General features: G+C 30.2%; 1 protein-coding gene across 1 annotated transcript in view; it reads right to left on the bottom strand.

Moving 5' to 3' along the window:
• LOC132562165 (uncharacterized) overlaps positions 1-13044 on the bottom strand; it is a 114924-nt gene that overhangs the window by 7765 nt on the left and 94115 nt on the right. The window contains exons 16-22 of the mRNA XM_060226896.1: positions 12502-12573; positions 10692-10721; positions 9341-9367; positions 7280-7414; positions 6825-6884; positions 3940-4008; positions 1130-1313 (exon numbers count right to left, since the gene is read on the bottom strand). Coding sequence (XP_060082879.1) covers positions 1130-1313; positions 3940-4008; positions 6825-6884; positions 7280-7414; positions 9341-9367; positions 10692-10721; positions 12502-12573 — 577 coding nt within the window. The remainder of the gene's footprint in view (positions 1-1129; positions 1314-3939; positions 4009-6824; positions 6885-7279; positions 7415-9340; positions 9368-10691; positions 10722-12501; positions 12574-13044) is intronic.

The following is a 13044-nucleotide window of genomic DNA, read 5'->3' on the forward strand; positions in this document are numbered from 1 at the left end:
CAAGTTTCTGAAACACAAAAATTCAACTGGTTGAACTTGTAGAGTGGGGCCAATAAAACCTGGTGCTATGTTTCAGGCCAAACAAATAAGAAAATAACGAATTGTATATAAATCTTTGGTAAGAGATATAAAACACTATCAGCTTACAGCTGCAGTAAACCACTTTGTTTTGATTTTGAAGATTTTTATTTATCTTAATGATTCTTCTTTTATTCTTATTCTTTTGTAAGATTTGAAATGTTATCATCCTCTTTCATCAATAACTTTCATCTTTTAAAAAACAAGATGATTAACTGCCAAGTTTGATGCCAACAGAAAATTATCATTTGTTCAAAAGAATACAAGTAGCATTCTACAGTTTGACATTTTTGAATGAAAAATTCAATAGAAAGATAACGAATGTTTTTGAATTTGTAGGTATGTTTGGTTTTCTTTTTGAAATTGTTTAACACTGACAATAACAGATGTGTATTAGTAGGTTTCTGTAGTGATATCCACCAAACAACCAACACTCAAAAGCATTAATTTCACCATGAATATACAAACTAAAACCATCATCACCTCAAACTCAAACAATACAAGCTTATAAATTAGACCTAAAAGTGACGATTCTCTTCGTAGATAAGACGATTCCCTGGGTCGCAGCCTCGCTAGAGTTTCTGCAATTGTTGGCATGCCCTCACACAAAGCTATGCGGAAATTACGCCTCAAAGCTGGAGGGGTCAAAGGTCGTGACTGTTGCAATGAGACTACTCTCCGGGGGTAATTTGTAAAATTTGGTTCTGGCATCTCATCGCTATCTGTGGTTGTACACTAGTGACGGCCAGGGGCAAAGAAAAGGGAGACAATTTATATAACAAAATTCTACAAATGAAACTAGTGCACTAAATATAAAGGTATTTTTGTATCTACGGATAAATCTTTGGAATTTTACTACTTCTTTATCACATTATCAAATCTGACCTGAATTTTTTTTAGTTCTCAGCTTAAATCAGCACTTCTGAAAAGTTTTCGTAGGATTTTAAAATAAAGTTCAACTCCCTCAAGATAAAATCCAAAGAATAACCATGTAGCAGAAATACCTTTATTCTATCAGTGCACCAATACATCAATAAACAGTAAGACTTACCCGCATGTGTATAACTTGTACGAATATTTAATCCTACTAGTGTCTGTGCGATGTTGGGTGTCCCCTCGCTCAGCGCCACCTGTAGGCGACGTTGTAATTCATCATTGGTTATTGACCGATTAAGCTGTTGATGAACAGGCATCAACGACTTAGGGCAAGAACACAGGCCATCTTCCAACTCACACTAAATTCACCCAAATGTCACATGATTGTCACATGATTTGAGTGACGATGTGGAGAAACCAAGCCAAGCAGGAAAAAGAATTGAAGCCATACATGAATAAATACATTAAGCAATAATACTAGTGTTATCTAAAACTAGCTTCAATAAAATATTAATCATATATCTGAGAGACAACACATTCATCAGCAATTCGGCTTTATTGAACTAATTCTCAGATTCTGATTCAACTAAATGTTAAAATTTTTTTCATTGTACTCCAAAACCTCAATTTTTACAACACAATTAATATTCCTGAGGTAGAGCCCTACCCAAGATCTCCAATATATTTACATAGTCTTCCTGAGACATAGCACCACCACATATCTCCAATATATATTTACATAGTCTACCTGAGACAGAGGCCCACCTCAGATCTACCTGAGACAGAGCCCCACCTCAGATCTTCCTGAGACAGAACCCCACCTCAGATTTACCTGAAGACAGAGGCCCACCTCAGATCTACCTGAGACAGAGCCCCACCTCAGATCTACTTGAGGACAGAGTCCCACCTCAGATCTTCCTGAGACAGAGCCTCACCTCAGATCTTCCTGAGGACAGAGCCCCACCTCAGATCTTCCTGAGACAGAGCCTCACCTCAGATCTACCTGAGACAGAGCCCCACCTCAGATCTTCCTGAGGACAGAGCCCCACCTCAGATCTACCTGAGGACAGAGCCCCACCTCAGATCTACCTGAGACAGAGCCTCACCTCAGATCTTCCTGAGACAGAGCCTCACCTCAGATCTTCCTGAAGACAGAGCCCCACCTCAAATCTTCCTGTGACAGAGCCCCACCTCATATCTACCTGAGACAGAGCCCCACCTCAGATCTCCAATATCATAACCATACCTTTCTAGCAATAACCCCATGTTTGATCTTAATTCCTGCTTAATTCTATTTAATTGACCTTAAATAATGTCTCCTCTTAAATTTTATCCAGACATATTTTGTTATATCCTTGGGCTTAATCCAGGATAAATACTCAATGGTAATACCACATATAAAACAAAATCAAAAATATATAATAACTGCCCCACATTGTATTTGTACTGTTTCATTATTTCATAGTCGTGATTAAAAAAAAATCTTTTTTTTTTTAAAATAAGTTTTTGAAATTATAATAAATAAATGAATTAATAAATAAAACACTGATGAATGTATTTTCTCCTACACATATTAAGACAAACCCAATATTATATGACACCTCAAATTTGCTAATTCTAGATAATTGCTGAATCTACTGCCTGGTATAGCCTTAACATAATCTAAGGGAAATAACTCCTTTCTAGCCGTACTCCTAAATACAGACAATATATTCCTTATGATAGAAATTTTCACTTTGGAATCAAAATTTGAAATCTTCTAAACTTCTGAAGAAAATTATATTGTACTATGCAGCATAAATCAGATTCAAAGTTTGCAAGTTGCAGTTTGGAGTAACATTAATTTTAAATTATTTGAGTTAACTGAATGAATGATAATGAAGATATGATACCTTTTACATAAATAAATACAGACATATGTGGACGCTTGATCAGTTGGATTTCTTTAATTTAGAATTTTGTTTTTCAAAAAATGATATTTATACACTAAGGTGGAATTTCCTCTGACACCAATTCTAAAAAATAAAAATTTTACTTGTAAATCTGACAGTGACCCCTGCTCGACAAGGTTCCACTATATATCTGGTGTCCAAGTGTAACCGATTTTCATTTGAGTAGACAAATATCTGTCATGTAAATCCATTCCACACACACACACACAAAATAAACAAAAAAACAAGAAGCAATGGATGAAATTTGTTCAGGATTAAAAAACACATCAATGTTCAGATATGTCTTGTACCTTACATGAAATTATACTTTTATCTCATCAAGCAAAATTAAGAAAACAAAAAACAATTCATGGAACCACGAAAATATATAATAAAAAAATCTAATTTTTTTGACCATGTTACATAAAATTGCCAATATACAGGAATATATTATAACAGTATAGGTACTGGCAAATCTGAATATTCTGGGAAAAAAGAGAAAAAAATCAATTTGAATTGACAAACATAACATCTATGTACCAATAACAATAAATGGATTCAAGAAATATTTGATAATTGATCATTAAATCACAGATCTTACCACGGAAATATCAATTTTATACAAGGATAATTTGTATCAATGGTTTAAATAAATCTTCCTTGATTGAATGTCAACACAAGCCCATATCTCTTTCCCTTAAAATGCCTCTTAAACCAAGAAGTTAGCAGAATTGTCTCCCTTTACACAAACTGACTACAAATATAATCACTTAAAAACTACCAATCAGGATTTTCTCTTGAGAAATCATCAAAACTCACCTTAAAGAAAAAAACTTTTGTTTTCTTTGTTAGGATTCTGTTATCAAACTTTTATTTGTTTACTAAAAATGATTTTTATTCTTTTGTAAAAAAAAAAAACAAAACAAAACCAAAAAACAGAGAAGATATGACAAATCCTGCCAAATATTTTATATATTCTAGCCTACGCAATGCAAACATTAAGATTAGCCGAAACACTATAAAACACCTATGCCATGACTTAAGGAGCCCCCACCTGTAGTTTCAACCATGTTTCCATGTACCATGCTCTTTCACTAGTTGGTATAGAGGAAGCGGTGGACATCTTCAGTAAAAATAAAATGAGAAACTTTCTAATTGCTGATTGAAAATATCTTTAGGCTCGTTTTCTCTTTTCTCAAAAAAATAGAAAATTGTGAATGTAAAGAGAAAAGAGTATACATGAATACTTAAATCCATATGATTTAGCATTTTTGTAATTTTTTTCTGTCCTTTCTTTAAACACTGGCTAAACATTTGGGGGAAAAAATTTAAGAAAAAAAATATGTCAACATAATAAAAATGGTTAAAAATCACCAGAAAAAGTGAATTAATTACAAAAATTATACTGTTAAGCTTGAATGAAAAAATTATGAATTTTAATGTTATAAAAATAAACAAACAGAAATGTGTAATTATGTAACAGATTGCTTATAATGTATACATAATTTTCCTAAAAATGATTTCACTCAGTTAATTTGGTAATCACTTTGATGTGTAATTCACCAGCAGACCAGAGATGATAATGAGCACAGATGTGAGATGCAGGTGTGATTCGTATGTTTCATTAACTCACATATAAATATAATTAATCCACATGAAGTTATAATCATTATTTTATTAAAGTTTCCAAAACCTCATCAGTATATTTTTACCAATATAAATATTTGATATTAAATATCTTTGATTTTACCTGCTCAATTTTTAGGATCTGCAATGCGTATGAAGCGACATATATTCAAAATCTCTAATTTACATCTATTTTTAAACACTTTTATTTTTAGAAGTAAACGGATATAGAAAATAGTTTTGTAATGATGATTTCTAGAAAACAAAAACATGAAAATGGTAATAAATTGATCCACAATGAAGAAACAATATTTTAAGAAATGAGTTTAAACATTTTCTCATCATTTTCCTTATCCACTTATCATACAGATTCACTTGGAAGTATTAATGTAAGTTCATACAGCTTCTTATTGAAGAAGAAGAAAATCAATGTACGCAAAAAGTAAACTTTTAGACATAAAATTGTCCAAACATTGATTAATCACATTCAAAATAATTATGAAATACAAGACGATATCCAAATCCCTCACACACATTGACATTGAAAGCCATTCTTCAAAAACAAATTAGTACAACAAATTGTACCAACCTATTTCTGATTACAAATTACATAATCATAATTATGTTTAAAAAAAATCTTTTTATTTGCACAAGTACAACAGGACTGATATCCATTTTCAAGACAAACCAACAAGTAACAAAGTATTCTTATAGAAAACAAAATGTATCTTTTAAAACGCTACATGATTAAACTCTAAAACCTCCCTCATGCCTGTAAAACAGGAAGCGACCTTTGACCCCATCACCGTACACACATGCTTAACCTACATTGTGATCCATAAGATTATTCACGTTAACTGTGGTTGGTCGAGTTCTATCCAGATATTCCCACATCGGGTCACAAGACTAAAGTAGACACCAATTAAAATCAGGCTTATTCACAGTAATTGTTCTAATGAAATGATTTCTTTTTCTATTTCATTAATATAAGCCCACTTAAAATTTTCACCTTGGTTTTTTTCTTAACAGTTATAGCCTCAAGAAGCTCAATTTTAGTATATTTTTTGGTTTTTATCTGAAATGGAAACTGAACTGAGATATTCTGGTATTCAAAACAACTTCAAGTTAGAAAAAGACTTGTAAAACACTATAATATATCATTATTTTCTACACTGGCTTACAAATATAATATACCTTTTCTTCTCTAAAATCTTATTCATTTAAACAGTCAAATTTGATATAAATTGTTCAATTCAAGATTTCATGGAATTTGGTAATCAATCAATTTTTTTTTCACTTATTTAGTTTTTTTTTCATATTTTCTATTTTTTTTTTATAAATATTTTTATATAATTTTTTATTTCTTAACCTTTTATGTCTTTTGTAAATATTTACCTGTACATGTATTTGGTATGAACATCTACAACAAGCACCATTATTGTAAAACGTCAAACGACTTTTTTATTTTATAAAATTGATAAAACATGTTTTACTCTCCTAACCTTTACTGTGTGAAATGGTTCTATCTAAGTATTCATGCACCTGACCTCCTAAACTCTAGATCTACATTGGAAAGGAAGCATGCAACAGACACAACCTTCCACATTGTTTCTATCATCTAGATTCTAGTTACCGTTTCTGTTTAAATAATTTTCCACTTTCCTTGAGAATTCACGATCAAAAATCGAAACATGATTACCGTTTCTGTTTAAATAATTTTCCACTTTCCTTGAGAATTCACGATCAAAAATCGAAACATGATTACCGTTTCTGTTTAAATAATTTTCCACTTTCCTTGAGAATCTGCCATCAATTATATCAGCAAAAATGTCCTGATTTGTTTTGTTTTTCTTTATAAAGTCTTTGTGACAATTTGTCATCCCCTTGAGGTGATTAATAGAAACAATATGGTATTGTTGCCATCATGTGACAGATGCAACAGATATTTTAAGATTCAATGCTGAAGTTTGATGAAGAAAAGTGTTTCAGTTGTGATAGTTAAAAAGAACTTGTAGAGTTAAATGTAGGGTTTGTTTCAGGTAAAAAAGAAATATTTTGTTGATTTTCTTACATTTATCAGTAGAAGAAATCGGTACCATTACAAGGAAAAAATCAAATCCTTACAATATTGTTTAATATAGGAATGAATAAAACTGCTGCATATTTCCAATACATAACACCGCGGGAACCTAATTTTTTGCTATAAGATCAGAAAAATTAACTCCTAAAAACTTTAAAAACCATACTTATGTATCTTTTTACAAACCATTTTTGATTTAGAATAAATTTCCTGTTACAGAAGAAAATACTTACAAAGAATGCCATTTCTCTTCTCTTCTCCTCTTCTGTTCTTTTCTTCATTTCTGCCATTCTCTGAAAACATTCAACAGCAATTATTATTCTTTTTATTTGTATGAATGCTTTTCTGTTTTTAAATTAAAAAAAAAAATTATTTAAAAATTTTGAAAGAAACCCTCTCATAAAAAATGTTTCCATATTCCAAAAACTTTAGTAAATATGACATCTGAAAAATAGAATATGAAAAAAAAAACCATTTCGCTAATTGTTTTTCTTTCATGAATGAAAATTGTATTTTACTTCAACTTATATACTGCTTTAATAGAGAGCATTAACAAAATGTTTAACAGCCACATTACAAAGTGCAGAATTTACATTTTTTGAAGCATATGACAATCAAATTCTTTTTCTTTTTTTTCCTGGTGATTTTTGAAACAATTTCCATATTCTTATCCATTCAATGATCAAACCTTAGCCGCTCTTTCTAAACTTCTTTCTTCAGAGAAACAGGGGATCCCTCCATTTCTTCGTCCCTCATACTTGCTGACAAAATGTGGAGCATCTTTCTTTTGAGCTCGCATATACTTCTCTAGGTTAGCACTAGACTGTAAAGAAAATAATCAAAGAAAATTGAAATCACTCATCAATATTACAAATTAAATTTCATGTGCCCACTTTGAATCAATCTTTATCATTTCTTTTGTAACTTTTTTATGATGAAAATCAAATTATTTTATTTACAAATATAATATTTGATAAAGTTGATAATTAAATAGAAATATATTCCTAACATTGTTATTTTCTGTGTTAAGGACATAATCTTGTTTATGATAATATTCTGAACCTCATTCTCCAAAAGAGTCTGATCTTTTAAAGTTAACTTTGACTTCTATGTAATTCTATTTTCATGTTTACATCATTTCATCAAGCATGTTTTATTTTTTGTGAATTTGAAAATTACATGTTAATTTATTATGAATCAATAACCCTCTCAAGGGGAAAACTGCTTATATATTAGAGCTCATAAAGCCCTTTGTTTGATGGAATAATTCAACAGATTCTATTCAAGCAAGCCCTGTTCAATTCTTTAAAGCAAAAATGAATACAAATGTGTGAAGGATATCAGATTCTTATTGATGCTATGACTAACTGTCAAAGTCACAAGAAATATATAGAACATAGCTTCTTTTCTTAATCCAATTACATTTTAGAATCTTCAACTAAATTCAATCACACGAAGTTGTGTTGGTGTATATGATGTATATTCTGGTAAGTTTAGAGAAAATATTTCTCTGCATTACTCAACGAAATGAAATTAATGAAATTTATTTCATACAATACAGAACAGATAAAAGTATCCTGACTATCACATTTATTTTATTTACTGCAGGAAAATCTTATAATATCTAAACAAAAATTTTCATACAAATATTAATATGGTATGGGATATGATATCCAAAACTGGAAAAAAAAAAAGAAAAAGAAAAATTTTATTTTCAAAATGTAACATTTAGAACCAAACTATATATGAAACTTTAAAGCAAAACATCAAATGAAAATAAAATAAATATTTTATTTATCAATCATGCATGCAAACTTATCACCATAAAAAAAAGCTAGCTTTAAACTGCATCCATGACTCCTGAGTTTACATGTACACAAATACAACATAAAATTTGTATGTTTGTTATAAAAGCAAATGTAACAACAAAATAGATCGTTTAAATAGAATAGATGTTGAAATGCATTCATGAGCTACCTTAGGTCTTATACAAGACCAGAATGGCATAGAGCAAACCCGATTCAGCATCTGAAATATTCATATTTTAAATGAATGTCTACAGTTAAAAGAAATCTAGTTATCATATTTTCAAATTTCACAATAATTTTTCCTTTGTATTTGTTTTTATTTATATTTATTTATTAATTTATTTTATTATTGTCTAAACTTATATTTATAATACTGATTTTTCCATGGATTATTTTGATTTCATAAATAAACTGAAATCTGGGATTATTTACAGACACAAATTGTGAGAGAAGTGTGCTGTCTGTCACATAGGTGCAATATATCACAGCACAGCTACAGGGTGCCAAGAAGTTTCATTTCTTAAGCAACACAGTCTGCAGTAGGTGATTCCTAATTTTTTTTTCAAGAAAAATGAGGTTGTTGTGCAATGTATTGACTTAACTCAAGAGTAGTGAAAATCAAAATTTTTACCAATGAAAATATATTCATATTCAAAATTTGTCAAAAATATTTTTAAAAAAAGTTGACAATTGTTGATTTAGTAAAACTGAAAAATTATTGAATCAATATTTTTTTATTGACAGAATGCTTTCTTAAACTAGTGCAAGAATGTGATACAGAAACCAGAGTAGGGCCTGACAACATGGAGATCTGCTACTGATGGTCGTTAGTAACAACAGGTGTAAACAGATACAGGTGTGTGACCTGTAGAACATGTTCAGGTGTTGACGATAAGACACAGCAACTACCATGTGTTTTTATTGTCTAAATGATAACAAACCTTAGGTCTGTGTATACAAACTGAAGGCTGAAGACAAAATGGAGTCAGAATTCAACATTTCAATAACAAAATATGTTTGTATAGAAATTGATCCCAATACATCAATATTCATTTACAATTGAAGCCTATTCTTTAAGATTTTTCTCTCTCATCTTTTATACTAAATAAGGATTCATTCAGAAGTATAATTTCAGTAAAAATAAGGCCTGAAAAAAAGGAGATTTTTTCGATCAATAAGTCTTCAAAGATAAAAATTTATCTCAGAAATACTTTCAAATGTCAAATGAAATATACTGATCCATCTCCTATATTTTCAAATTGAAGTCATGAACAGCTTTAAGAGATTCAAATATTCCTTGAATATTTCAGACAATAAGGCACCTAACAAGTCTTGTGCTGACTTGGCTGTGAATAAAGTGAAGTCAACATGTATAACATAGTACAATCCACTTTAAATTTTAGTTTCACAATTAAAATATTTCATTTGATTAATGGATACACAGTGCAATATAAGAGTTGTGTGAGTTATGTTAAGGTAAGATAATGAATACACTAAGAGGTAAATATATGTGTCAGAAAAATATTTAAAATGATGTAAGAAGAACCTAGAAAAAAGTAAATAGCGAAATAAAAATATGTTTATTTACGTTTCATATTTATGATAAAACACAATTTCAAAAATCTGTTGTAAAAAAACAACAAAAAAATTTAAAGACATTTGCTACCTTAATGAAATTAGCCTCCATTGTAAAAGAGTTCCAAAAAACTTTAGATCTTTAGGTAAGAATTTGGTTTACCAACCAAAAAGATGAAAGTTAATCTGGATGATTTTTTTATACTCTGAAACATCACTGAAGAGTGTAGATAAAGAAAAAGTAAAAATGAGATCTCTACGCTTCATGAAATCTTCAATTCAGGGATTTTGTGAAAGTATAACAACACTATTTTGCAGAGAACAATCTCCCATGACAAGAATCAATAAGAATCTCTCTCTACCAGATTCCAAATTTCAAACAAGTCCGTGTTTCATGGGATGCTTAGAAATGTTGCTAGTCAAGTTCAATCAAATAAATAAAAAAATGTTCTGTCGATTATATTAGTATCTGAATACAAATACAATTTTAAAATTAGCAACCTATAACTAGAAAATGTTCACACCGTATACCATAGAAAATAAATTTCTGTATAGATATTTCTAATCCTACACAAAATATTAACTGGAAAATTTGGTGAGTAAAAATATTGAAAAATGGAAATATTGATATATTCTTTTCTTAGTGAAAAAACTACTCCTCAGGAAGAGATAAAACATCTACAAGTGTATCTATGGCACTCAGGGTCTACAGCTTACCATACACTTGGAACATTTGAATGGTTCAAACTGCAATCAAAATCATTTCAAAATATTTTCTTTTGACACCTGGGGAATGGCGGTGGGGTTGGGGGTTGAATTTGAAGTTTAAAGACTTCATAACCTTCAACATTTGTTGAATATCATATCTTAAACTAAAAAGTAAAACATTACTGACATTGTATCACAATATGTATAGATGACAAGTTAAGAATGGCTGACATGTTTTTGTCTCAAATTAAAACTGTCATACATTAACAGATAGCATTAAATAAAAGGGATCTAACATTTTTGTTATGGGAGCCTAAGTTGTTTGGTCAGTCTTTAAAATAGGACACAATTCATTCTCTCATTAATAACAATACTTAATTGAACTAATTGCTTAATTTTCATTAAGTAATCTAAGCCAATTGTTGACATGTTTTAACAGCTAGAAAACAGCACATCTATCTGTGGACTATATGATATCTAAAAGAACTGAGTAAAAATCCACTATTCCCAAAATAAATGATTCACAAGCATTTCTCTCCAACTGTTTCAATCCACAGAAAAAGCACTACTGTCTGATGTAGCCACATTGAACGACTCTGTATAATTCTGTCACAGCTATCATGCAAAGCTGTATAATTCAGCATCAACAATGTGGGAAGTGTGTTTTGATATTTTTGTGAGAGAAAATTTTTCCCTTATTGCTTATCTCCACAGAAAGCTAAACTGGTTTTACAACAATTATAGATCACATCATGATTTCTGATTTTACTTTTTGAACTTGAAATTCACAGCTGTTACCTTTTTCATATCTCTCATATTTATAATAAGGAATATTTTCTGAAAGAAACATGAACCAAAAATAATTTTTCTGATTTAGAATTTAATATTTGAAGCAATATAAGTAGCAATTTTAACTAAACTAATGCTATTAATAATACTAGCTAACAATTTGATGTACAAATCATAACAGAGACACAACACAGGCAAAATTAAGATGTGCAAGTAATGACGAATGATTTAACAAGGTTAGATGTTTATTTCTGTGAGTGAGAAACAACACTGGGGCTCTAAAACATCTGATTTAATCAAAAGATAGTCTTAACTTTTTAAAGATTACCTCCATTTCTAATGAAACTGATCTCCCTAATTAAGATTATCTCCCTTTGTTGTAAAAATGATCTTCCTTTATAATGATTATCTCCCTTTGTTGTAAAACTGATATCCCTTTATAATGATTATCTCCCTTTGTTGTAAAACTGATCTTCCTTTATCATAATTACCTCCCTTTGTTGTGAACTTAATCCTTATAAAGTTAATCTTGTGCACATACACAGGTATCGTGATAGTTATCAAATTGTACGCATCATACTGGAATATGTAGTATATTGCCAGTTATGTGTATTGTTACAGCTCATATCAACACAGAATCTCAATTTTTTGAAGATATCTCCCTTTGTATATCCTTTCTAAATATCATTTGATTTTTTTTTTTTCAATCTCTCTATCAAAGCACAGAAATTATCCAGCATTTAAAATAGACATGACATTACAAATTTACAGGACAATTTTACATGCACAAAGATCCCAGAAACCTAAAATCGAACAACAAATGTTGTGCTTATTGCTTGCCTATGATTTTATATCAAATGGAAAAAAAACAATAGAGAAACTCTTATATTCTGATATGCCTGTGAGTAACTGCACATTCCTGAATCTTGATAATGTTTTTTTATCTAAATCTACAAGAAAAATATCCAGAACTGCAAAAGTTAAAAAAAATCATTTTTTGTAACTAAGGTAACACCTGACAGAAACTTACCTGCTTTTTTTGATTGACAGAGTGACCCAGGTTGTCGTGAAGTGCATCAGAACATGTAATAGTGGGCAAGGCCTGTAGGTTAAAAAGCCAATGGGGGTCAAAGGTCAAAATCATGAATATGTAAATAACATGCAAATTAATATGAAAACAACATAAGTGGATGTTGTGCTAATAGTTAAAAACATGCTTTGACAAAGTTGAAGTAATTCCCTTTTGAGATAAAGTGGAATTCTGGTGGAACAAAAAAAAAAAGACTAAGGACATCAAATTTAGTTTTTTAATGATGGGTTAATGGCTTAAAAATTTTCTGGATACTTTTGCATTTTTTTGCACTGGGAATGTTTTGGGAGTTAAAGGCACATAATTTTTCAGATGCAAGGACAATTTGTTTCTGCATTAACAGTTAACAAACATTTCATTCTCTGGAGCTGGAATAAATAATGTTTAGGATATAAGATAAAACCTTATTAAATACACATGAGGACTTAGGGAAGGGAGGAAACACACCTGAGCCCAACAAAATCAAACCAATCATCATCAAAC

This window comes from Ylistrum balloti, unplaced genomic scaffold (assembly GCF_031769215.1).
Source record: "Ylistrum balloti isolate Yb309-2 unplaced genomic scaffold, AGI_CSIRO_Ybal_v1 Utg371358, whole genome shotgun sequence".
Lineage (NCBI taxonomy): Eukaryota > Metazoa > Mollusca > Bivalvia > Pectinida > Pectinidae > Ylistrum > Ylistrum balloti.